The following is a 26,397-nucleotide window of genomic DNA, read 5'->3' as shown; positions in this document are numbered from 1 at the left end:
AAGAACTTGTTAGGAAAGAGTTAGCATGTATGATTGTGTTTCATGAATACTCATTGACAATGGTGGAGCATTATTGGTTTCGAAGATTTATGAGTGTTGATAGTACATGATGGATTAGAAATTATTGATCAATTCATAGAGAATGTTCAGGATTGTATATCTTTTTGGACTACCACCCCTAAGAGGTATGAAAAATTTGAAGAAACTGCCCGCCTAATGGGGATTAGTTTGACCAAAAAGATAACTTTGGATTGTAGGACTAGGTGGAACTCGACATATCATATGTTTAATGTTGCTATTCTATATAAATATGTTTTTAAGCGTTTGAGAATAGAATCTAATTCTCAATGTTGTCCATCAGATGGAGATTGGGAAATTGCTCAAAATATCTGTGATAAGTTGAAAATCTTTTATGTTGCAATTGAATTCTTCTCTGGTACTAATTATCCTACTGCTAATCTTCTCTGGTATATTATATGTTAAAGAGACGACAGAGAGAATGATTAGAAAATTTGATAAGTATTGAAATGATATCAACCTTGTTTTGAATATAGCAACAATTTTAGATCTTATGTACAATTCCTTTATTGCTACCTCTAAATCCTATATTAATACCACAATCATTTTAACATATCACAGTAATACCATAACATACTACTAGGCATCCTAAATTCTAGCAAACAACATCATACCTTCTGCATATTTGAAATGATAGTGTACTCTGCACCATCTTGAAGCTCCAAGTCTGATATCAACTGTTCCAAAAACCAACGCCATGTATGCTTGCTTTCAGCATCATCTATAATAGCCCATGCCACATGATACATCTAGTGATTGTCATCCTTTGCCATAGCTACCAACAACTGCCCCTTGCAAATTCCCTTCAAGAAATATCCATCCAATCCAATACATCTTCTGCATCCACTTTTGAACCCTTCCCTAACAGCACTAAAACATACATAAAACCCCCCTGAAAATTAGTCTCTCAGGTTCCAATCTCTTATCAACATTAATAACCACAATGCTGCCTGGATTGGATCTCAATAGTTCATCTCTATAGTCATACAACCTAACATATTCTTCTATGTAATCACCAATGAATTGGTTAAGTACTATCATCTTTGCTCTTCTACAACTGTGTTTACCAATATGAACCTTCAATTTGGTTCTAACCAAAGCCTGCAACTTCCACAGCTTGATATTTTGCTGATCCATAATTCTCTCCTTAAAATAATTAGCTATAAACTGAGAATTATAGTGCATGTTTCTGTTTGTCTTCATGCATTTGTGGACTGGATAATATGTCTTCACAACAAAATTCTTTGTCTTCTTCTCCAAACTCCCATACATATATGATGGGCATTTCTCACAGCAAATCACCCTTACTCTATGGAAATCATTCTTTTCATAATCCAATTCTACGCCCCTCTTCACTGCATACTTTCCCACTGCTTCTCTAAATTCATACACATTCTTAAATACCATAGCCTGTTCCCATAAAGGTTCTTCACATTCTAGATCATAATGCACTCTTTTCACAGTCCTTCTCACACGTCTATGTTCGAACTCATCCTCATGATCATCACTTGAAGTAAAACTGCCAGGACTTGAGCTTCCTATATAGTCTTCATCACCTCCAAGTAAACCAGCATACTTATTTCCCTCTTTAATATAACTCTTTAATCCCTTATCTATACTAACATCCCTTAACTCAATTACACTTGGATCTGCAGGTCTGTTCCGTCTTGACCTCTCTTTCCTATAGCTTGATACATTTTTCCTTATTTCTAAAGCCTCTGCATCATTATAACTTCCATTGTCATCATCTATCTCCACATCATAAAATTCATCATCAGTAGTTTTAGACTCATCATCACTTTCTAACCCAACCTCCTCTACATCACCCTCATTCCCACCATCAAGATCTACTGCTTCAAATGAATGGTGGATATTTTTGTTTGGAGTAAAGTCAGCAACAACATACAATGGAGTCCTTTTTATAACAATGTTAGCTACCACTTCCAGCTCGCCCCTAGATTCCACCTCAACATTTGTAACAAAGTCACTAGGCAAACAATCCACAAAGACATCCAACCAAACACTTTTGTCTTTATCCTTTAACATGTTTAATACACTAACTTCATCTCTTAATTCTATATAATTATCTGCATCTTTAGGACAGTAATAAATAGGACCACAATTTGTATATCCTAAATCTCTAAGACTCCACAATATATCCAATCTCCCAAACTTACCAACATCTATCTTTGACTTGAAATACACCAACCCATCAACATAATGCCAAGTTCTAGAATTGCCTATCACTAATTTACCTTACCTCCATGGTGAATTTTAATGCTCAAATCACGCTCTCCCATCTGCCACAGTGAAAAGACAATAAGGAATCTAACCTAAAAATATATACTATACTATACTCAACAAAGCAATGCAAACATTGACAATGACTTTCAGATACTCAACCAAAAGTATAAAGTTAAACCCTAATATACTATGCTCTAAATTTTGCCCTGACCTTTAACCAAAATTCACAAAAATGCCAAATGCTTAAAATAATCTAACTTTTTGCCCTGTCATTGTACCATTAAAGCATTAAAATAAGCTTACCTCTTGATTCTATGTTGCATTTTCTTCATTCACCTCATTCTCATCTGATGATCTCCTCATTCGAATTGTTAGTTTCTCTCGATTTTGATTCATCAAATCAATAATTAATTAGGGTTTTGGCTTAGGGATTAAGAGAAGAACAGAGAATTGAAGCGGTCAGAAGGGATTAAGAGATTTAGGATTGAGGATTAGGGTTTTGGCTTTTCTACTAAGAAGAACGGAGAACTGAAGGGTCTCATTAGGGATTGGGGATCAAAAATGCATTATTTTTACATTATATAAATAATTACAGCAATTTCCACGTGCATTGTCTGACTTTTCAACCTAATCCACGTGGCAGCGCGTGTTTATCAACTGCGTTTTCAGTCCGGAATTTGGGGCTATATTTTACAATTGGACAAGTGTAAGAGGTAAGTTGTTACAATGGAAAATTGGAGGGTAAATTGTAACATTTAGACAAGTTCAGGGCTATTTGTGTATTAGGCCAACAGAAAATACTAAACTCACTTTTGTCTCTCTCTTTGCGATTGAAACTCCAAAAACCCAAAAACCACTGCCATTGAAGAACTCAGAGATTGCAAATCCGCGATTGAAACTCCAGAAAATGCAGAAGCTTCTTCTGGAATCTCAAACCTATAGCATTCCCTCACACCTGAACTTCTTTTCTCTCAGAACCCAAAAATCCCCTAACACCGCAATCTTCTTCTCCCTCAGAATCCTAAAATCCCTAACGTTCGCAACATTGAAATTCGAAACCTTCTCCAACTTAGTTATGCAATAGTAAGTTTTCTGGAATTGGTACAAGTTAGGTCGTAAATTGTCTGCAATCCCTTAGTTCTGCAATAGTAAGTTTTCTGGAATCGGCACAAGTTAGGTCGTATATTTGTTCCGCTGTAATGGACTAAATCTGGAAAATTATTGTATAATCTGTAAATTTATTTAGGATTTAAGCCTTTTATTTTCTTTAATGGACTAACTCTAGAAAATTATTGGTATTTTCCGTATGAATGTATTTGTCACTAGTAACCATCTGCTCACAACAAATCTGGACAATTATTGGTATAATTAGTTTCTGCGAATTGCGATTTAGGGGTTTTCCCTGCATATTTGCGATTTATTAGTTTCGGTTGGTTCATGAGTTGCCATTAGGAGTTGCTATTTAGGCGAAAAATTGGGTTTAAGAGTTGCGCTTTAGGGATTTAGGGGCTTTTCTGGAAAAAGTCGCAGGAATACATACCTCGTTTCACGGCTGTTCATGGGTTTTTCGTAGAGTTTCAGTCGTAGAGAGAGACAAAGGGATTATTTTCTTTTTTATTTTTAATTTTTCACAAATTATATTACATTTCCGAATCAGCATATATATTTGGCAAATTTGAAAGGAGTTGTTAACTCCCAATTTTCTCTGAAACTGAAATGACCAGGTTCAATTAGTTTACTTTGAACCAAAATTTATCCTTTTTTCGGCTAAGTTTGGTTCCTTTTTTTTATTAAGATCCCTTTGGTTTTGGAAACTTAACCAGTTGGTGTACACCCCTAGTCATATCAGGTTTTGGCTGGTACACAGCCCATTTAAGTAAACATGTTATAAGTGTTGTGTCGTGCTGTGTCAACATATTTAATAAATGGTTCTGGTTCGTGTTGATTCTAAATCTTTCACTCAAATACATCAATACGATATGTCAACCCATTTTGGCACTCTACTTTTGAAGAAGTGGAAATGCAAGTAATTTTAGCTCCTCTTATTTATTTGCCTTATTGAATTGTCGTGTCTTTTCTTTTTTCAGATGCAGAATGAAATGGAGATACAGGAGTTTGTTATACACAATTAAGAAGATCCAAACCCTCAAAACATGCTTATCCCATCAATTTACTTCATCAGCAGTGGTATGTCGTAATATGGTTGACAAACCCCCCCATATATCTTCTCGGGATAATACTGAGGTTATTCTTACGCCTCAGATTGTGCAATCCATCTTATTAAATTGCCGTTCTGATTTGATGTCTTTGAGCTTTTTTATTTGGAGCGCTAAGCAACATGATTACTTCCATAACAACCAAGCATTTGATCACATGGTTAGTGTTGTTGTTCGTTTAACCCAGCGTTATAAGACAGTCAAAACAATTGTTAAGGAATTAGAGTGTCTTGGCTTGATTATAAGAGCTCAAGTTTTCTTGCTTTTATTGAGAATTTATTGGCGTGGAGGATTCTATTCTATGGTTTTTGAAACTTTTGAGGAAATGAGATATTTTGGGTTTAAACCTAATACATTTGCACATAATGTAGTATTGGATGTTTTATTTAAGATTGGACATGTGGAAGCAGGAATCAAGTTTTTGAAGGAGGTACCATTTCCAAACTTCTTGACTTATAATATCACATTGTGTAACTTAAGCAAGTTGCAAGATTTGGTTCATACTAAGGATGTTTTGCAGATAATGCTGAGGGAAGGATATTATCCTAATTCTGAGACATTTGAGATGCTTTTGAATTGTTATTGCAAGAAGGGTAGGTTAGAAGAGGCATTCCAATTATTGGGTCTAATGATGACTCTGGGAATTTCTTTATCTATAAAAATATGGACTGTATTGATTGATGGATTTTGTAGATTGCATCAACCTGTTATGGCATCTTGTTTGTTGGAGAAGATGGTTAAGTGTGGTTGTTCTCCCAATATTGTAACTTATACAACATTGTTCAAGGGGTTTATGGGATCCGGAATGCTTTCTAGTGCATTTAATGTTTTGAATACTATGGAATTGAAAGGTTGTGCTCCTGACTTGCATCTTTGTAATGTACTGATCGATACTTTGTCTAAGATTGGGAGATATGATGATGCACTAGCTATATTTCGGGATTTGGAAAAATGGAAACTGGTACCCGATGCTTATACTTTCAGTTCTTTGCTTTCAACTGTAACATATTCTAGGAAGTTTGATATTTTGCCTAAGCTAGTATATGGACTTGTAATAGAAGCCGACCTGGTATCTTATAACTCACTTTTACATTATTATTGTAAGGCTGGATTTCCACATCTTGCTGTGGACTTGTATGCTGATATTGTGGATAGAGGTTTTATACCTGATAACTACAGTTTTGTTGGACTGCTTAAAGGACTTTGTGGAATAAAGCGAGCGAATGATGCAGTCAACGTGTACCTAGGAATTGTCACAAGTCATACCGGCCTCGATGCTTATGTCCATACTGCAATTATTGATGAGCTTATAAAAATTGGGAACTGCCGTAGAGCTATCGAATTACTTAAAAAGGGGATTATGTACAATTATCCAATGGATGTTGTATCATACACTGTTGCTATTCGTGGACTTCTCAGAAGTGGGAGGTGTGCAAAAGCGTATGATTTTTATACTGAAATGAAAGAGATTGGTTTGGCTCCTAATGCGCATACATATAATATAATGCTCTATGGTTTTTGTGTTGAAAGAGATATTAATATGGTAGACATGTTGCTGGAGGAAATTATTGAGGCAAGGATTCAGTTGAACCATAAAACATTCATCAAGTTGACTAGCTTCTTACGTGGGTCTCATGTCTCTCCTTCACTCTTTAACAAATTAATTGAATTGTGGAATATGCGCCTGATACCTGATGGGCTTGACCATAATGTAAAACTAAGTGGTGCAAATCATTCATTACTGAAAGGTCGTTTTTTGGACAATATGTTTGAGGACTCCTCTAGTTCTGATGGTATTCTTGATGTAGTTGCTGCAGTCAGTTGAGTTATAATGAACAAATTATTGTTTTCACATTAAAGTGAAGTAAATTTTCAAATGTCTGGAGCGCAGCTTGCTTTCATGTATCGGGCACTATAAAGGTATGATCACTGAGCTATTTCATATGCCACTTTGTTTTTTTTATTGCAATTAGTTATTTTCCTTGTGTATTTTAGAATTACTTGTCCCCGGTGTTTATGTTGCGAAATTGCTCTTACCTCTTTGGACATAATTTGGATAGACTAATCACATTCTCGCGTTTTCAGACAAGTGCATCTCTAAAGTTCACAGTTCTGAACCCAAAAGGACTTATTTGGACAATGGTAGCTGGAGGTGGTGCCAGTGTTATATATGCTGATACTGTAAGTGCATCTTTCGCATTCATTCAGCCGCTGTTGAGAGATTTGTAGATATCTGTTGTTTTAATGGCTTGGCACTTTCTTTTCTGCTTGACTAGGTTGGAGATTTGGGTTATGCATCGGAGCTTGGCAACTATGCGAGTACAGTGGAGCTCCAAATGAGGAGGAACGAGCTCCAAATGAGGAGGAAGTCTTGCAATACGCAAGAGTTGTGATTGATGTAAGAGAACAACATTTTGCATTAGTTTCGTTTAATAATCATGTTCAGGGGAGGATTTAGAGGGGTCAAGGAGGGTCCATTGAGGGAGAAATGTTGAAAAGTTATAATTAAGTGGCATATTGAGCCCCTGAACTTATTGAAAGTGATACGTGCTTCAACTTACACAAATCTTGTCTTACGCTTCCACGTAGCATAGAGATATAATCATGTCACATTAAGTAAGTTCAAGGGGCTAACGAGACATCCTTAAAGTTTAGGGTCAATCGGTTTTTCGGGCCAAGTTCAGGATATTGATAATGTACTCAACCTAAAAAAAAATCTGTAATTTTTGTCTATTGACCCCTCGAGTGCTTTGTTTTGGCTCTGCCAATGATCATGGTTGAATTCCATATACTGAGGAAAAATGTGAACTTGTTACAGTGTGCTACTTCGGATCCTGAGGGTCGTAAGAGAGCCCTTCTAATTGGTGGCGGCATTGCTAACTTCACAATGTTGCAGCAACTTTCAATGGTATTATACGAGCCCTCAGAGAAAAGGTATTATTTGGTTTATTCTTTGCTCCAGCTGCAGCTCGATCTTTTTATATGCATCCATGTTCCTTGAACTATAGCGCTACTAATATTATAATCCCTGAACTTCATTTCGTCACATAAACATTTTGAGTTTTACGTTATAAAATCTTTGAATTTTACACTATACCAACATTAAAGTCCAAATCAAAAAAATCTGTTAAAAAATTAACAAAATAATGACTTGGTAATAGATATTTGACCATAAATTTGGTGACAGATAAAAAAGAGAAGGGTAATATAACAGGGCACCTATGTTGCACGGAAACAGATACTGGGGAACGTTATTTCTAAAACATTATAGCTAGGAAATGGTAATGGAAAGGGAAAAGAAGCTGAAACGGAAACCGATAAGCATACAAAACGCAGAAACGCTAATGAAGAAGAGTTTCCGTGCAACATAGCGGGTCACAAAATGAAGTTTAAGGGTCATATAATGTAAGTAGTGTTATAATTCATTTTACCTGTCAATTCTCATATATTGATAATATTTACTTGCTTCCAACAGGAATCAAAGTTGAAAGCATCAAGAATGCACATCTATGTTCGAAGAGGTGGCCCAAACTATCAGACTGGTTTGGCCAAGATGCAAGCTCTCGGAGAAGAGCTTGGTGTTCCTCTTGAGGTATAAATTAACAAATTAGCTGTTTTCATGAGTAATTCATCCATTTTCGTGAACTTGAATGAACCGGTTTTAAGGGTTGATTCCGGGGTGGAAGGCTGAGCAAGGAGTGCCTTAAAGGATGGCGATAAAGGCCTGAATGAACCGAATCAGACATAGGAAATGGAAGATCAGTGCTTTGATTTAAGATGAGTTTTTAATACATGTAGACGTGTTTTAAAGCCGTAAGACTCTAGGAATGTGACTTGGATCAAAACGGACAATATGTACATGGTATTCGGAGCAACTCTCAATGGAATTTGGTTTGACACAATCTATATAATGTTATAATAATCGCATTCGGTTTGTTGTGTTATGATCGTATAATGTTATCTATATAGTTCTATATGATTTTATATAAATACAAAACCTAGCCGAACCGAGATCGAACCTACTGGATCGAGACCGAGCTTGGTAGACTCGTCTCGGCTCGAATCTTGTCAAGTTCAAAAATTTAGACTTGGCTTGAGAGAAATAAAAACATGCTCGGCTCGAGTGAATATCTCGGCTCGAGAGACTTGGCTTGAGAGAATTAAACACAGGCTCAGCTTGAGAACGGTTCGAGTTCGAGAATGATTTTGAGTTTAAATTTGTACTTAAATGAACCTGTTTTAATATTTTATTATTTAATATTTACTTTTAGCATTCTAATAAATGAAATACCAACTTTAAACTTTAAAAAATAAATTTAAGATATAATTTACAACAAATTTATTTTGAATTAAAGCTTCCCAGTCGAGCTTAAGGAGTCTTAGGTTAGACTAAATGTTATGGGCCCATTCCGAGTTCGAGCTGAATTTTGACCAAGCCAAGGTCAAATAGTTTTTGAGCTGTCCTAACTTATTAATACTTTCAATCATGTCAATTGAACTGTTTTTATATAGGCTTAATACATCATTTGTCTCCTTAACTTATTCAAAATGGTTGATTGGCCCCTTAAACCTTTAAAGTATCTCGATAGCCCTATGAACTTGCATAAAATGTTCAGATAGCCCCATGAACTTGCATAAAATGTAATCAATTAATCACTCGGTTGTAATAAAGTAAGTTAAATACGGAAGATATGTTGCACGTATCTTAAAAAAGTAAAACGACCAAGATCGGGGTATGCGATTATAATATTAGAGAAGAAAATGGTTTGTAGCTGAATAAGTAAGAAATTCTTTTTTAACGTGTTTTAACTATTTTATGAAGTATGTAATAACATTCTACGGCACGTGTAACATATCTTCCGCATTTGACTTACTTTTTTACAACCGAATGATTAATTGATTACATTTTATGCAAGTTCAGAAGGCTATTGAAACACTTTGAAAGTTCAGGGGGCTAATCAACCATTTTGGACAAGTTCAGGGGCAAATGATGTATTAAGCCTTTTATATATTATGTTGAGGTGTTAGAAATTGCCACTCTTAGAAAGCATTGGTTGTGATTAAACAATTAAATTCTCTTAGAAAGCATCGGTTGTGATGAAACAATTAAATTCTCTATAAATTGTGAGGACCGGATATTTTTCCATATCAAGTTAAGTTCCAAACATGGTATATCAATGTCATATCGGCTAAAAAAAATTTAGTTGTAGCAAAATCATATATTTTTAAGGGTCCGTTTAGTACGTTGTTAAAGTTGTCATGTCTTCTATGCTTACTTTATTTTTGATAAAATTACTTTGTTTTTTCCACCATTTGATGGTGATAAACTTTTTGTTTTTGACAAAGTAAGCTTTACTTTGTTTTTTTCTACCATTGGATAGTGATGACTTTGTCAAAGTTCATCACCATCCAATGGTAGAAAAAACAAAGTAATTTACTTTGTCAAAAACAAAGTAACCATAACCTAGCCCCCAAAGTTGTAATGTAATCAAATGTGTAATGTAATGGAATCATGATTATATTGCCATGTTTGGTTGTTAAATTTTAATAAAATCCATAAAATGCAATTATCATTATAATACGTATGTTTATATTAGTTAAATACAATTTTTATGTTTTTTTTTCATTTTTCATGTTTTCTTCATTTTCATTTTTCGTCGTTTTTCTCGTTTTTGTTTTTTTCCCGTTTTTTCTTTTCACATTTTTTCGTGTTTTTTCTCATTTTATCATTTCCGTGTTTTTCATATTTTTTTTGTTTTCATGTTTTTTCGTTTTTTTGCATTTTTATCTCATTTTTGGGCCTTTTCACATTTTTTCGTGTTTTTTCTCGTTTTACCATTTCCGTATTTTTCATATTTTTCATATTTTTTCTCGTTTTCATGTTTTTCGTTTTTTGCATTTTTTCTCGTTTTTCGGATTTTTCACATTTCCGCATTTTTTCGGGTTTTATGTTTTTTTTTCGTATTTCGCCGTTAGTAATAAAAATACAAGGGTCAATCGTAATGGGGATTCATGTCTATTTTGTTTGTAATGCCCATTACATAAATTTGTGAAGAAAAATTGAATGATGTAATAGTGATTCCATTACGATAAAAATGATGTGACTAACCAAACATGGTAATGAACTTCCATTGTAATGGTCAATTACGACGTCCATTGTAACGTACCAAACGGTGCCTTAGTGATTATAGCAAAATATTTTTAGTGATTCAATCACCAGGTAAAAGAATTTAACTAACCGTATTTAGACAATGTTTGATAAAAATTAAAAATCGAGTACTGAAAATTCAAATATTAAAATTTAAATGTTAAGAAAGTTTTAAACCATGAAACAAATTTATTTTTTAAGTTAATTTTTTTACTTATCTACTACTTACTTAAATGAATTTTAACTTAATTAAATTTTTTAAGTGATGACGAGTTACAATTATCAAACTCATTTTGATTAAAAAGGTACTGAAAATATTTATTGGAAATGACTTAATTCAATAATTATTTTCAATTTCCTTGTAATAATTCTTCGGAAATCATTTCAATAATTAGAAAAAACAAAAAGCCCAAAAACTGCAGACAATTAGAAAAGACAAAAAAGCCCCAAAACTGCAGACAATTAGAAAAGACAAAAAAGCCCAACAATGGACAGACAAATTGGAAAGACACAAGGGTTAGTTACATGTTAGCCAGATTTGGTGAACTATTTACAACAAACCATTAGTGTAAAAAAAAATTCTTTAAATGTCAAGTTTTTTTTAAAAAAATAGTTATCATTGCAATTGCAGATATTTTTTTTAATTAGAAATAATTTAAAAATAACTGAAATGTGACAAAAATAGAAATAAAAAATGACAGAATGACAAAAATTTAAGAAAAAACAGAAAATGATAAAAGCAGAAAAAAAAAGTTATTAAACTGTAAAATAATTTTCATAATTTTCAAAAGTGTTTTTATCTGTGTATTCCTCAAGACAAGAATACACAGAAAAGCCCAACAAAGGACAGACAAATTGGAAAAGACAAAAAAACCCAGAAGAATAAAATCAAATATGGTCCCGGCGGGGCTCGAACCCGCGACCTTCGGCTCATAAGACCAACGCTCTAACCAACTGAGCTACGGGACCGTTGCTGTTCATTATAACGTAATAAAGATTATAACGTTTAATATCGGTTAAATCAACAAAAAAACCGCCGTTGCCGGGGATTGGACCCGGGTCACCCGCGTGACAGACGGTAATACTTACCACTATACTACAACGACTTCGATGTTAACTTAACAAACGGAGTTTTATTTAACGTAGTAATAATTTTTGTTATATAAAAGCCATCCATTGTCATGTTTTTACGTATCCATAAATATTATATAAGTATAAATTATGTAATTATATTTTATAAAACAAAATTACAATATATATAATGACATTATAGTATTTTTTTGTCGGAAAGAGTTTTTATTCAAACATTAATTGGTCGTGTATTAGCAGACAATATATATATGGGTCTACGATGTATTGCCATTCGAAATCAAGATATTGGGATTGGACTTGCCAATCGATTCATAACTATTTATACCGGAACGAATGGTTATCTTGATTCATTAGAAATCGGACAAGTAAGGAAATTTCTCGTTGAGTTACGTACCTACTTACACTAAAAAATATCATATTTCTAACCCGTGAAACTAAACGTTTTTTAGGGATAAGTTAGAAAAAACAGTATTTTCGAACTTTGAAACTTAAAAAATTATGGTACATTTGGTGATAAAATGGTACTTGTGATTTATTTGTTAGCAAAATTTTTTTAACAACACTATTAAAATTAAAGGAAATCACCTTTTATGCCTCTCCATATTTCATTTTATTATGTTTACCGATATTAAGGGGGTGTTTGTTTACCTACTTTTCACCTCCTGTTTGCCTTTTCATTTTTAAAGGCAGAGTTTTAGGTGTTTGGTTATGCTTCTCCTGTTTGCCTTTTACAGTTAAAAATCAGCATTAAGTGTTTGGTTAGTGACCTCCTCTTTGCCTTTTACACATGAAAAGCAGCCTTTTACAAAAGCAGAGAATCTCTGCTTTTTGGAAAAGCAGCATTTTCCAACAGCAACCAGCAAACAGCAACAACAAACAGTAAACCGTAACAGCAAACAACAAACAGTAGGTAAAACAAACAGGCCCTAAATAACTTCAAGTTGCTATTTTTGTAGGAAATTTCTGTCAATTGATTATACATATATCTTTTAGCACGTCATCAATTTTAATAGATGTATCAATTTCTGTCAATTGATTAACTAATTTAAATGATAGAGAAACAACTGTTATCAAACGCGTTTAAATTAAATAAGTGCTTAACATTTTAATTTAAGTAATCAAGTGATTTATCAAACAAGACCTAAATTTTTTTCTCTAACATCTAAAACTACAAGTACTATTTTATCACAAAAAATACCATATTTATCAAAATATCACAATCCGAAACCATATATATGTTTTTTTAATTTTTTTTTTCTATATATTCTTCTCCCATAATTTTATACCACCATAATATTTCATTTTATAGAAAAAAAAAGAAATTTTGAGTTTCAAATAGATTCCACAAAAAAGTTTAATTCATATAATTTAGGTGGATTATTATAATTTCAACTAAATTAGTTGTGTAATTAGCGTTGTAATCGAGCCGAATCGAGCTTTGGCATGTTCAAACTCGGCTTATTATAATGTTAACGAGTTTGAGCCAAGCTTCGAGCTCAAATTTGTGTTTGAGTTCGGCTCGTTAAGAAGCTCGTCTGTTTACGAGCTAGTCACGAGCCAGTTCGTTTATGTTGCTCACGAACTTAGCTCGCAAGGTGCTCATTTAATTTACTTACGAGTTTGATTGCGAGCAGCTCGTTTCTTTTGTTCATGAACGAAATAATATCAAATAAAATAATAACATGTTTATCAAATGAAATAATACAATTGTACATGCATAAGCATTAAAAACCTCATCAGTGAGGAGAAGTGAATGCGATGAAGATATGAAATGATCTGATGGTGATTCAGAAAAAAAATCCTAAACGAATGATGTTTGTGAACATTATAATCGAGCTCGGTTATGAACTTGTTCATGAACCTATAACTGAGTATGTTCGCGAGCTTTCGAGCCGAGCTTTGTCATGTTCAAATTTGGCTCATTTACGAATAGAGCCTCTAAACTCTATTAATGAGCAACTCGTTTATAAATTGAGCCAAGTCAAGCCGAATCGAACTTCTATCGAGCCAACCATCGAGAGGCTCATGAGCGGCTCAGTTCATTTACAGGTTCATGGGTAATAATTCAAGCTATTTAGTTTAGGGTAAATAATGTATTAATCCCCTTATTTTTATCTAACACACGATTTAGTCTTCCTATTTTGAAAAACACATTATAAGCAGGGTCGGTTCTGGGACTAGGCCAGGAGTGAGCTGGCCTAGGATCAAAGCTATGAGTTAAATGTCACTTATGGAAATACTCCAATGGGAAAATGTTATCAAATAATACCATATTAGTCAAATGATAAAATTTTGGATATCGCATGTGCCAAATAGGGGTTTAATCCATAATTTAAAGAAATTGTGAAACATCTTTTTGATTTTGGATAAACAATTGTATTTAGTGAACGTAATAATACATACTGTATAATTATTAATGAAATACTTTTTTTATTTATCATGTATTGACATATGTTTTAAATTTATTTTACGTATTTTTTTTTATTAAAATGGCCTTTGTTTATTATTCCATCTAGGACCCATGAATTATCATGACTGACCCTGATTATAAGATCTCTATATTCATTAAAAAAAAAAGATCTCTATATTTTATCAATATTAACCTTTTAGTCCTTCATTCTATATTTTTTTTTAAATTTAACCGTTAATATTTGGTATAAACAGACAGACAAAAAATAACAGAGTAACATGACCATTTGGTATCTACTATGGTTGTCTGAAAGGTAAGATATATTCAGTTAAATGTCTAAAAAACCTAAACAGAAAGACCAATTGGTTAATATTGACAAAATATAGGAACCTTATAATGTATTTTTCAAGACTAAACAATATGTTAGATAAAAATACAGAGACTAATAAATTATTTACCCTTTAATTTAAGGGGTTCAATGATTCTAACTATTTAAACCAATTAAAAATGGTAGAAATTAAAATCTTGTAAAATTTCAAATTTTAGGTGAGGAAAATGTAAGTAATATTTATTTACCACAACCACTAAAATCAGAGTTTTAGGGTTCGTACACTGAAATATTTGATACACATTAATTATAGTTAAATTAGGTAAGAACATAATCAATTCAAATACCAACTCATTAAATTCACCCTTGCATTTTCTCCTTAGGCTTAATTAAATTATTATACGATTAATTTGTAATTAATCTAATAATCAATTTGAGATTTGCCCAGTATTTTTTAGGTGGATCTTTTTTCAATTAAAGTTTGTTACGTACATTAAGACTCAGTGCCCGTTTATTTTACCTATTGTTTGCTGTTGTTGTTTACTGCTTGCTCCTACTGTTTACTGTTAGAAAAGATTGCTTTTTCAAAAAGCAGAGATTCTCTACTTTTATAAAAAAGATACTTTTCAGTTATAAAAGGCAACCATGAGGTGTCTAATCAAACACATAAAACTCTTCCCTTTAAACTGAAAAGACAAACATGATGAGAAAAAGTAGCAACCAAATACACCCTCAAACTCAAGTTTAAGTAACTTATGGTCCTTAACCACTCGAGCTACTTATAATGAAATAATGTCCACATTTACCCTTACGTTATTGCGAAAGCGTTGATTTACCTATAATATATGAAATGATAATAAATCACTGCTGATGTTCCAACCAAGATTAATTATATAACGGAAATTTGAGTGGAGTAGTTATATATACTCTTATTTGACCGCTACATCCAGACTTTCAAAGACTAATTATGTAAAAAATGTTTATTGTGTTACTAATATAATTACAAAACCTGTTAAAATACCAATAATATAATTAGTCTATCATATATAAGTAAATCACATAAATATAAAAAGGGTTAAATTGTCTAAAATGTTTATTGTGTTATTAACATAATTACACATAACCTGTCAAAATGTACGAAAATTATTTCAGTTTATCAATAATTTGTTTTAAATGTGTGATATCATAGTCAAATAACGATCAAACCCGTTTGTTCAAAATTTCTGTTAGATATAGTAAAACTAATTTTACTTGGAAACGTTAGAGGTAAAAAAATTATAATTTTGATATTCAAGGTCATCGGCCTTGGGTCTAAGCAAAGAGTGCACGATTGAATCAGTCTGTTTAAATTTTCTATTAGATATAAAAAAAATGGATCTTACTTAAAATATTAGAGGTAAAAATTTTGATATTCAGGATCGGCTCTAAGCCTAAGTAAAGAGTGTGACCATCTAGACCTCAGGCTTGAAAGGAGTCCAATTTAAAAACATGTTAAAAAAACTTAATAATCCAACAATACGGTACATCTTCTCTGGTTTTTTGGTACATTTTTAGACAGACAAAATCACTTGAATAATGAGATAGTAGTCACATTGAATATAATTGACTTGTAAGATGATAACCACATGACAGAAAAAATATATACTCCCTCCATTCTTTTTTATATGTCGTTTAAGGTTGTTCACCAAGACCAATGCAATATTAATGAGGCTATTAAAATGACTAATGTACCCTTAATACTTTTTCCCAGATCTCTACTTTCTATGTAAAATTTCTCTCTCTTATTAATTTTTAGGGCTTAATTAAGATAATTTGCATTAATAACTATATCTCTCTCTTACCATAAATAGGGGCAAATTAGAGAAAGCATTGTAAAAAGTGCATTGATAATACAAAACGACATATAAAAATGAACAAATTAAAAAGTCCAAAACGTCATATAATAAAAAACGGAGGGAGTATTTATCACTTATTTAATTCAATTGCTTAAAACTGTGGAGTGAAATGGAAGTCTTGTGCATATATTTATTTTTTTCACTTCACATATATATAGTTATAACTTTTTCTACTTGAACCGATCACTTTATTGAAATAAAAAATAAATTTCAATGAATTTTATTTAGTATAGTATTTGGCGAAAAATTATATCGTGGATCGAGATCAGTAACGATCTTTACATGTAACACCTCGGTCCAATACCATGTAGATATTGTCCATTCAAGCTCAATTCCAACACATTAGGCCATACGGATTTAAAAAGCGTCTACATGTATTGGATTCTTATCTTACTAATAAGCTTCAATCACTCCCTCACCATTTTCGATGTGGGATTCAGTTCATTCCTGCCCCATTGACATCCCTTAGGGCCGCTCCTTGCTCAGACCTTCTACCCCGGCGTCACCCTCTCCGGACCGGGTCGTTACATTACACTTAAATGATGCCACGTCATTCCAACTGCTGATATGACATCCTGTTTGGCATTATAAAATGAGTGAAGTGTAGAGATATTTAGCATACACCAAAAACAAAGAAAAGATGGAGAGAGGCAATAATAAGAAGCTTGTTATAGCCATAACAATGGTGATTTTACTTTTATCCAGGAATGTTTTTGTTGAAGGAGGAAGAAGATTGAAGGAGAAAGATAAAGCTGAACAACCACAAAATTACTATGGTGGATTTGGTGGAACTAGTTCTGTTATTCCTACACCTTTTGGTCCAACCATTGCTTTTGGTCCATCTGGCTATTGTTCTAATTTTCCTGGTGTTGGTTGTGTTAGGGTTCAGCCTACTCTTCCCGGTGGCGGCGGCGGCATTTCCTCACCACTACCGCCGTGAAAATTGCCTTGGATGGTGGTGGTCCTCTGCTCCTCCACCTCCACTAGTTGAGCTTGTTCTACTATATGCAAGTTCTAGTTTTTGTTTTTTGTTTTTTTTTTTTTGTGTGTGTTCTTTTTTCTTGTTGGGTTTAAGATTAATGTGTGTGGTTAGTTATTGATTTAAGATTTGGTTATGGATAATTATAAATTTTAATATTTTATTATATTATGTTTGTGTTTTTTGTTTGGAATAATGTCTCAAAATACTATAGTTGAATTAATTTTAGATATCATAATTTCATATTAGATTTGGAGATAAACTCGGTAACATATTTAAATTTTAATATTATCCTTTTCCAACAAGTATAGAACATGAAATAATTTATTCATATTTTTTTTTTTATTTTTTTTCACCATGCATATATATATATATGTATGTGATTCAATAATGATCTCTACAGTAGAAATAACATGATTCGTGACTACAAAAAGTGTTTGATAAATGAATAATGTCTGAAATTGATTCAACTTGTCAAAATTATAGATAAAATTACACCATTTATGACATTACTGGTAAAATTGTTTTTAGCCGCGAATATTAAAAATATTTTAGTACATTATACCTTTTGGTTTTAGTATTCTAATCCTGATGTGTATAGAATATAATCTACATACAACACACATCCTCTCATTAATAAGTAATTGTTAGCGATATTTTGTGAGTAACGCTAATTTTCAACCTTGTCACGTGTGGTTAGGGTGCGGGCGTGTCAGAGAAGATTATTTCTCAATTAAAATGGTTAAGTTTATGGAATTTGCGTGCCAAAACTTGAAATCTAAACGAAGCGATTGGCGAGGGACGCAAGGATTGAAAAAGTCCCCGATGGGTCTCTAGCGCCGTTATAGAAACTTTGCTAGATGAATTATTTTATTTAAGCTAATGCGATTAAATGAAAGACGAATAAAATAATGGAGATTAAATGTGCGAAATTGACACAAGATCTGGTGAAAATTTGATATTTTATTGATATGAATCAAAATTTGAATACATAGGTTCAAAGTAAAATAAAAAAAAGGTGAAATTGATTACAAATGAATTAATTCTATACTAAACATATAGATAAGTCAATTGAAATGGAAAAACAAATCAATAAATAATTGAAATGCAAATAATAAAAAAAAATGAAATTCAACGACAAACTCGGAGCTACAATAGCTATCTCGGTTGGACGTTGAATTTTGGCGTCAGTTCGAGGTTCTCGGAGCACCGCGGTCGATTGGCACGAGCAGATTGATTTAGAAAATCTCTGACTTGTGGTAGGCAAAATGGGGCAGATTTGACCTTCAATTTCGGAGGGATCATATGAATGTTTAAGAATACGGAATTGGATGAATAAAAAGGCTAAATCGAACTTCAAGATGTCAAGAACATATATTTAGAAGGAATCGAAGGCTGAAACGAACTTTAAATGGACGAAATTGGACTTTGAAAATCACTGGATGAATTATGATACAATCTGGAAACAGAATGCCTAAAATGATTTGGGTTGCAAAGATTGGCTTGTAAATGGAGCTTCCAACACGGAATTGGAAAAATTAAAAGGCTAGATTGAACTTCAAGAAGTCAGGAATAAATTTGTAGAAGGGATTGAAAGCAAAAAATAAATTTAAATAGACAAAATCGGGCTTTGAAGATAGTTGGACGAATCTGGAAAAATTAATTTGGAAAAATGATTTTAGCTAAGGAATTGAGCAAACTAAAGGCTTGGGAATGCTAAATTGAATTGAAAAAACTTGAAAAGAGGCTATTAGAACTTAAATTAAAGCTAAAGCAAGCTAAAAGAGCTAGAAAAAAGAAAGGAGAACTAAGAACTTAAAGAACTAAGAACAAAAACTAGGAATTAAGCATTGGAGCTTTGGGAGAGGATTTTGTGTGTTGAATGAGTGTGTTATTATAAAGAATGAAGGGTCTATTTATAGTATTTTGAAAGGGTAATTTGTGTAATTAATCAACCTACTTCTCCTTAATTTTCTCTCAGCTTTTCACCATAATTTGACACCTAATTAACTTCCCTAACTTCCACTAACCACCATCAACTACCTCATAACTTCCCTCAACTTCCACTAACCACCATCAACTACCTCTTAACTTCCCTCAACTTTCACTAACTACCGCTAACTACTTCCTAACTTCCCTCAACTTCCATGCCACATCATCCCACTACTTTGTGGTTGGAGACTCTTAAGGCTAGTCATAGGTGTAGGGAAGGCTTCATGGATTAGCTCGTGGTTCCATTCGGTGTGCGTTTGGAGAAGTCAGGTGGACCGAAGCAAGATTCCTAGAAAATTTTTCCAAGACTAGGTCTCGCCGAGACCTATCATATATATATATATATATTGATTTTCTTTCATATAATTTTTCCATTAAAAGCATTTGTAAATCAGAGACCGACTTCAGTTAAGGTGTGGGCACGTCCCGTCTCAAATCAAGCTATAATGGGAAAGCTGTAATCGAAGATCAGAGACCAGTTTCAATTAAGGAGTTGGAACATCCTGTTTCAAATTAAGCTATAATTGGAAAGCAGTTGCCAACTTCAGTTAAGGCGTGGACACGTGGCTGGACGAATTTGGAAGAGAAAAAATGATATTTTCAGATTTGATTTTTGTGGATATTATCTTTAAAACTTACTCTAGAATTAGCTATATACTTTATTTACATAAATAAATAAAATTTATTTATTGGGCCAACAGTAATAAAGTGATACGAGCAAAAGACCAGCTCATGGAAATTAAAGGGGTGTTTGATTGCTGCCTTTCAATCTCATGTTTGCCTTTTCATTTCAAAAAGAAGAGTTTTAGGTGTTTGGTTAGTGACTTCTTGTTTGCCTTTTACACCTGAAAAGTAGCTTTTTACAAAAATATGGAATCTCTGCTTTTTGGAAAATCAGTTTTTTCCAACATAAAACAGCAAACTGTAACAGGAAACAATGGGTAAAACAAACGGTCCTAAGTGCCCGTTCATTTCCATTTGTCGGAAGTGCTTTTTACCTTTTAATTCGAAACAGGAGATAAAAAAATATCTGGTAAAATTCTGGAATAACTGCTTTTAGGGAAAAAAATAACTAATATCTACTACCTATCAGCAAACAGCAATAGCAATCAGCAAACAGGAACAACTGAAACAAATGGGCTCTAAGTGTCCGTTTGTTTCCATTCTCATAATTGCTTTTTACCCTTTAATTCTAAATATGAGACAAAAGTGTTTGGTAAAAATTCGAAACAATTGCTTTTAACAGAAAAATCAACTAATATCTGATGTAACACACACCCACACGAAAATGCCCATTGGGCTTGCATCGTGTACAACCCAGATCCATCCCACCATGTGTTTTTAATTTCACAATTAATGAGGTTGCTAGGATTCGAACCATCGATCGTTTGGTTCAAGAGGCTCTGTTACCATATCATAGAACCAATTAAACTAATAGTTCAAGCTAACAGTTAAAGGTCCACTTGGTATTAATATCTGAAAATTTAGACTACCAATTAAAAGATATAAAAGATATGTTAATTAACTAAACTAAACCGATAAAGACTAAAATTTGAAGTTTAAACACTTGAAACTAAGAAAATTTTTACAGCACTTCGGGAGTAATACTCCCGGCCAGTGAAAATCATTTTGAATACCATTACATAGACATGATTGATGGAATATATATATATATATATATATATATATATATATATATATATATATATATATATGTGTGTGTGTGTGTGTGTGTGTGTGTCATGAATTCACTGGTCGGAAGTATTACTCTAAAAGTACCCTAAAATCTTCCTAAAACTAAAATATGATTAGTAAAACATTAAGACATTCGGTTGGTTTCCCTTAGTTATGTAATTTAAGTTGTATATTTTCTAAGAAGATATTTATGTAGGTAAAAATGCACTATGAAATCGAAATGGTATACAATATTTCAATTTCTACTGTTTGTTTAAATAAAATTAGCTATGAAATGAGAATAAGATTTTCATTAATTAGGAAATAAGTAATTCCCCAATAATCAATTTTGATTCACAATGGATCAAATTAAAACTGCTTAAACTATTGTAGAAAGAGGAATGCAATATAAATAGAGAAAATAACTTTGCACCCTTTCCCTCCTCAAGGTCATTTACAAGATAACTCTCTTTTCCTTTTATTTTCTTCATTTACCACAATTCATCACTATATTAACACTCCTCTCTTATGCTTGAGGATCTACAAAACGAATCCCAAACTCGTATAAAGTAAGCGTCATAACAATACTGGTTGACTGGTAAGAGATTTGGTGAGAAAATCTGCTACTCGTAACTTCGTATGAACATAAGGAGTATCTATGAAACCACTCACATATTAATCACACACAATTGTGACAATCAATATTTATATATTTTGTTTGTTCATGAAAAATAGGATTCACAACTGTATTGTAACCCCCTCACTTGGATCACATGATATCTCACACAATATCAGTTATAGACATGCTTTCAATTCTCAATCATATAAACTTCAATCTCATATAAACTTTACATATTATACATAAGAGAAAGCATTTACAATACACGTTTAAGTCATTATCCTACATAGAGGATTTACAAAACAAAAGGACATCACAAGACTCCAAAATGCCTAGATGAGAATGGACTGACACTGTCGGTGCGACCTTAAGCAAGAAGAACTCCACCTAACCTGTAAAATCTGTTGGCAAGGGGTGAGCTGCCTACTCAATAAACATATTACGCATATATATATATACAAAAGTAATGTAAAGAGCACAAAGCAAAATATATCATTAGTACCAAGTTAGAATTTATTCATTTGTTTCACTTATTATAATAATACTTATTTTAGAAAGGCCTTGCTGTACTTAAACAATATATATAAAATGGTCCTTGGGCCTAATCTGTATTCCGGCTCACTAAATTCGGAATACAATCATCTATGCTACGGAGGAGTTACACTCAACTCACGTACTCATATATCTCAACACATGTGCTTCCGGCTCACAATATTCGGATAACACTCTCAACTTGGACCATTTCACATATCCATCTAAGCAAGCTCATATTCATTTATAATCCAACCATTATTCAGTTCCAGTATGTGCATAAGGCTCAACAGGCCGTATTCACTCATAACACTGCAACATACTCAATCATATCACTTTCTTATCAATAATAACGTATCACAAACACTCAAACATTATTCACATCATTCACATCAGATTCAACCACATCTCACACTCAACAAATCACAAGGAACAATACATTCATACACATATATAAGCAATATGCTTACCGTCGCACTTGGTTCGATCTATTCAACATGATCGGGTGTGCGTTCAATTGCACCTTGTCCTCCTAATGTCACATAACATTTATACCATTAGCTTTAACATAAACTTAATGACAATATACACTAATTAATGCTCTATGATTTACAAGACACTAACTCCACAAAGTTCATGCAATCTAATCCTTTTGTCTTAGATCATCACATGACCTACTTGCACACATTCTGCCATAACTTTCTCTATATGAATCCAAATGTCCTGTTTCTTGAACCTACTGAAACTAGACATATATGGGTATAACATATCCAAAATTCACATTAATATCACTTCTACACAATATATGGCATGCAAAATGATTATGTCCTATTTCCAGCCAAGAAACAGACTACCCAGATTTGCATCTACCATAATTCACTCAACCTAGCTCACACTAAACACAATGGATTGTCAAATCCTTTTACAGACATATACTTCAAGTAGTTAGGAACACTTTTGTATAGATAAACTTTCCTAAATTATGATTCTAAGGTCCTCAAAATGCTACATCAACATAGCTGCCTCACATGACATTGCATTTCGAGATAGTCATGATCCATCTAGGTTTTCTTCCTCTATATATGGAATTAAAGTCCCATATTTTACAGAGGGTTTCATAACACATATAGGAACATAGTTTATTCTTTATGTATCTTCAAATTCGAACAATATCAATATGAAAAACATGCTCCAAAATGACTGAAAGCAGTACCCTAGATTTCTGTTTAGGGCACTTGATACATATCTTTCATTTGGACAGCCTATAACCACTTGAAACAACACCAAAACTCAAAAAACTCCATCACAACTCATCCACAACAAATCCTATGATCATACCTAGGTATTTCAGAATCTCAAACTCATAGAAAATAAGCTAAAACAACATACTAACCTTCAACTCGTGTCTATCACCTAGTATGCTTCCTAACTTGACTTGTTTGACTCGAAAATGGAAGAAATTGGAAGAGTTTTCTTTGGAGAGGTTTAGGGTATGAACAAGGAAGGTTTTGCTGAAGCTTTGGTCGAAATTGTGGCTGGAATAGATAAAGAATGAGTTGTGCACATCATTTGGCAAATGAAGAGGTGTATTTTGTCTTAATATTGGGGTGACACCTCGTGCTTGCTCACAAACCTCAAATTCAGCCCTCCTAAAGTGTAACTTAATCAATTTAGGACATATGAATTCATTCATTCATTCATTTAAGTCCTAACTCAATTAACCAATCGTTACATCTTAACGATACACTAATCGTCTACTAATCGCACGGTAATCGCATTATGCATATGAAACTTCTAATGACAATGCGATGAATCTAAAATGTATGTATTCAATCATGAAAACATATATGAATGTGGGAAGATGTATATGTTAGGGTTTTAGGGATGTTACAGTTCTTCCCCCCTTAAAGAATTCCGTCCCCGAAATTCACTTACCAGAAGCTTCAAATAGGTAAGGATATTGTGTCCTCATATTTTCTTCTACCTCCCAAGTTGCCTCATCAAGTGTTTGATTATGACTCCATCTCACCTTAACCATCGGAATTTCACGGTTTCTGAGTCGTTTCATTTCTCGTCCCAAAATCTCTAAAGGTTGCTCACGAATAGTCAAGTCTGTGTTCACTATTGCAATCTCAGGTTCAGGAATCATATGACTTGGGTCTGATCTATATCTTCTTAATACTGACACGTGAAATACATCATGTATTAAAGACAATTCTGGTGGTAGAGCTAACCTATAAGCCAATGGTCCAACTCTCTCAATGATCTCATAAGGCCCGATGTATCTTGGATTCAACTTCCCTCTTTTGCCAAAACGAACTATTCCTTTCTATGGGGATATTTTTAAAAACACTTTATCTCCAACTTTATATTCCATCTCCCTTCGATGCTGATCCACATAGGCTTTCTGACGTTCCTGTGCAGCTTTTAAATACTTCTTTATGACATTGATCTTCTCAACAGTTTCCTGGACTAACTCAGGTCCTTCCAATTGCCTCATTCCTTCAACATCCCAACATATAGGGCTTCTACATGGTCTTCCATATAATGCCTCATAAGGTGCCATGCCTATACTCGAATGATAACCATTATTATAAGCACACTCCATAAGAGGTAAATGTATATCCCACTCACCTTGGAAATTAAGAACACAAGCTCTCATCATATCCTCTAAGGTCTGAATAGTTCTTTCTGATTGTCCATCTGTCTGTGGATGAAAAGTTGTACTGAAATGCAATTTTGTTCCCAAGGAGTGCTGTAAACTGCCCCAAAATCTCGATGTGAATCTAGGATCACGATCTGAAACAATAGATATAGGTACTCCATGCAACCTCACTATTTGTTCCACATAAAGTCTAGCCAATTTATCCATCGAGTCTGTCTGTTGAACCGGTAGAAAGTGAGCAGATTTCGTAAGTCTATCCACTATCACCCATATACTATCGTGTCTACGCCTTGTTCTTGGTAATCCCATCACAAAATCCATAGTGATCCTCTCCCATTTCCACTCTGGTATGGTTAAAGGTTTTAGTTTTCCCACGGGAGCTTGATGTTCAGCTTTAACCTGTTGACATGTCAAACATTTGGAAACAAAATCAGATACATCTTTCTTCATTGTAGGCCACCAGTAAAAAGGTCTCAAATTTCTGTACATCTTTGTCATTCCTGGGTGCATAGCATAAGGAGAATTATGTGCTTCCTGTAGAATTTCTGATCTTAAATCTGCTACATCTGGAACACATAATCGACTACCTATCATCATAGTTCCATCATCTTCCACAGAAATATCAGGTCTTTTACCTTGTTGTACACGATCTCGCATTTTTTGTAAATAAGGATCATGCCATTGTGCTTCTTGGATCCTTTCTTTCAAATCTGGTTTTACCCGTAGTGTAGCCATCAAACCTGTTACTTCATTTACTTCTAACTGCACATCCATGGCTCGCATCTCCACTAGTGAATTTAAACTATAACTCTTCATACTAGCCACAATATCAACACTCTTTCTACTCAAAGCATCTGCAACCACATTAGCTTTTCCTGGATGGTAATCTATTGTACAATCATAATCTTTTAATAGCTCAATCCATCGTCTTTGTCTTAGGTTCAGCTCCTTTTGTGTAAAGATGTACTTCAAACTCTTATGATCAGTGAGAATCTGAAATGTCTCCCCATATAGGTAATGTCTCCATACCTTCAATGCATGGATGGCTGCTGCCAACTCTAAGTCGTGTGTGGGGTAATTCATCTCATGAGGTCTCAGTTGCCTAGAAGCATATGCAATGACTTTCCCATTTTGCATTAGAACACATCCCAAACCTTGTCCCGAGGCATTTGTATAAACAATAAAGCCACCACCTTCAGAAGGTAACACTAACACTGGTGCAGAAGTCAATCTCTTCTTTAGTTCCTCAAAGCTTTGGTGACATTTATCATTCCACTGGAATACAACTCCCTTTCTCAGCAATTTAGTTAATGGACCTGCAATCAGAGAAAAACCCTCTACAAATCTCCTGTAATAACCAGCTAACCCAAGAAAACTCCTAAGCTCTGTAACGTTCTTTGGCGGTTCCCATTCATCAATAGCTTTAATTTTGGAAGGGTCGGGTTGAACCCCTTCACCTGACACCACATGACCAAGGAATACAACTTCATCCATCCAAAATTCACATTTGCTCAGCTTTGCATACA

The 26,397-nt window shown here is 33.6% G+C and overlaps 1 protein-coding gene and 1 non-coding gene across 4 annotated transcripts; one reads left to right on the top strand and one right to left on the bottom strand.

Annotated features, from left to right (window-relative positions):
* The first annotated feature begins 3,145 nt into the window (after window positions 1-3,145).
* Window positions 3,146-8,464, top strand: LOC136206685 (putative pentatricopeptide repeat-containing protein At1g16830). Of its 3 annotated transcripts, XM_065997831.1 has the most exons (8): window positions 3,146-3,405; window positions 4,410-4,968; window positions 5,059-6,458; window positions 6,624-6,719; window positions 6,815-6,936; window positions 7,357-7,472; window positions 8,014-8,130; window positions 8,205-8,464. In XM_065997831.1, exons 2-3 carry the CDS (start codon window positions 4,417-4,419, stop codon window positions 6,361-6,363), a joined length of 1,857 nt encoding a protein of 618 aa, XP_065853903.1. In that variant the 5' UTR covers window positions 3,146-3,405; window positions 4,410-4,416; the 3' UTR covers window positions 6,364-6,458; window positions 6,624-6,719; window positions 6,815-6,936; window positions 7,357-7,472; window positions 8,014-8,130; window positions 8,205-8,464. The 3 variants fall into 3 exon arrangements, with proteins under 3 accessions (XP_065853903.1, XP_065853901.1, XP_065853902.1); XM_065997829.1 differs by having other exon boundaries at window positions 4,410-6,458; XM_065997830.1 differs by having other exon boundaries at window positions 3,146-3,470; window positions 4,410-6,458.
* A 3,117-nt stretch (window positions 8,465-11,581) lies between these two features.
* TRNAI-UAU (transfer RNA isoleucine (anticodon UAU)) lies at window positions 11,582-11,655 on the bottom strand. Its single transcript has one exon. It is a non-coding gene; the product is annotated as a tRNA-Ile (tRNA).
* Window positions 11,656-26,397: the final 14,742 nt, after the last annotated feature.

Source organism: Euphorbia lathyris, chromosome 9, assembly GCF_963576675.1.
Source record: "Euphorbia lathyris chromosome 9, ddEupLath1.1, whole genome shotgun sequence".
NCBI lineage: Eukaryota > Viridiplantae > Streptophyta > Magnoliopsida > Malpighiales > Euphorbiaceae > Euphorbia > Euphorbia lathyris.
The sequence above is the reverse complement of the archived record's forward strand: the minus strand, read 5'-3'. Positions and strand labels throughout refer to the sequence as shown.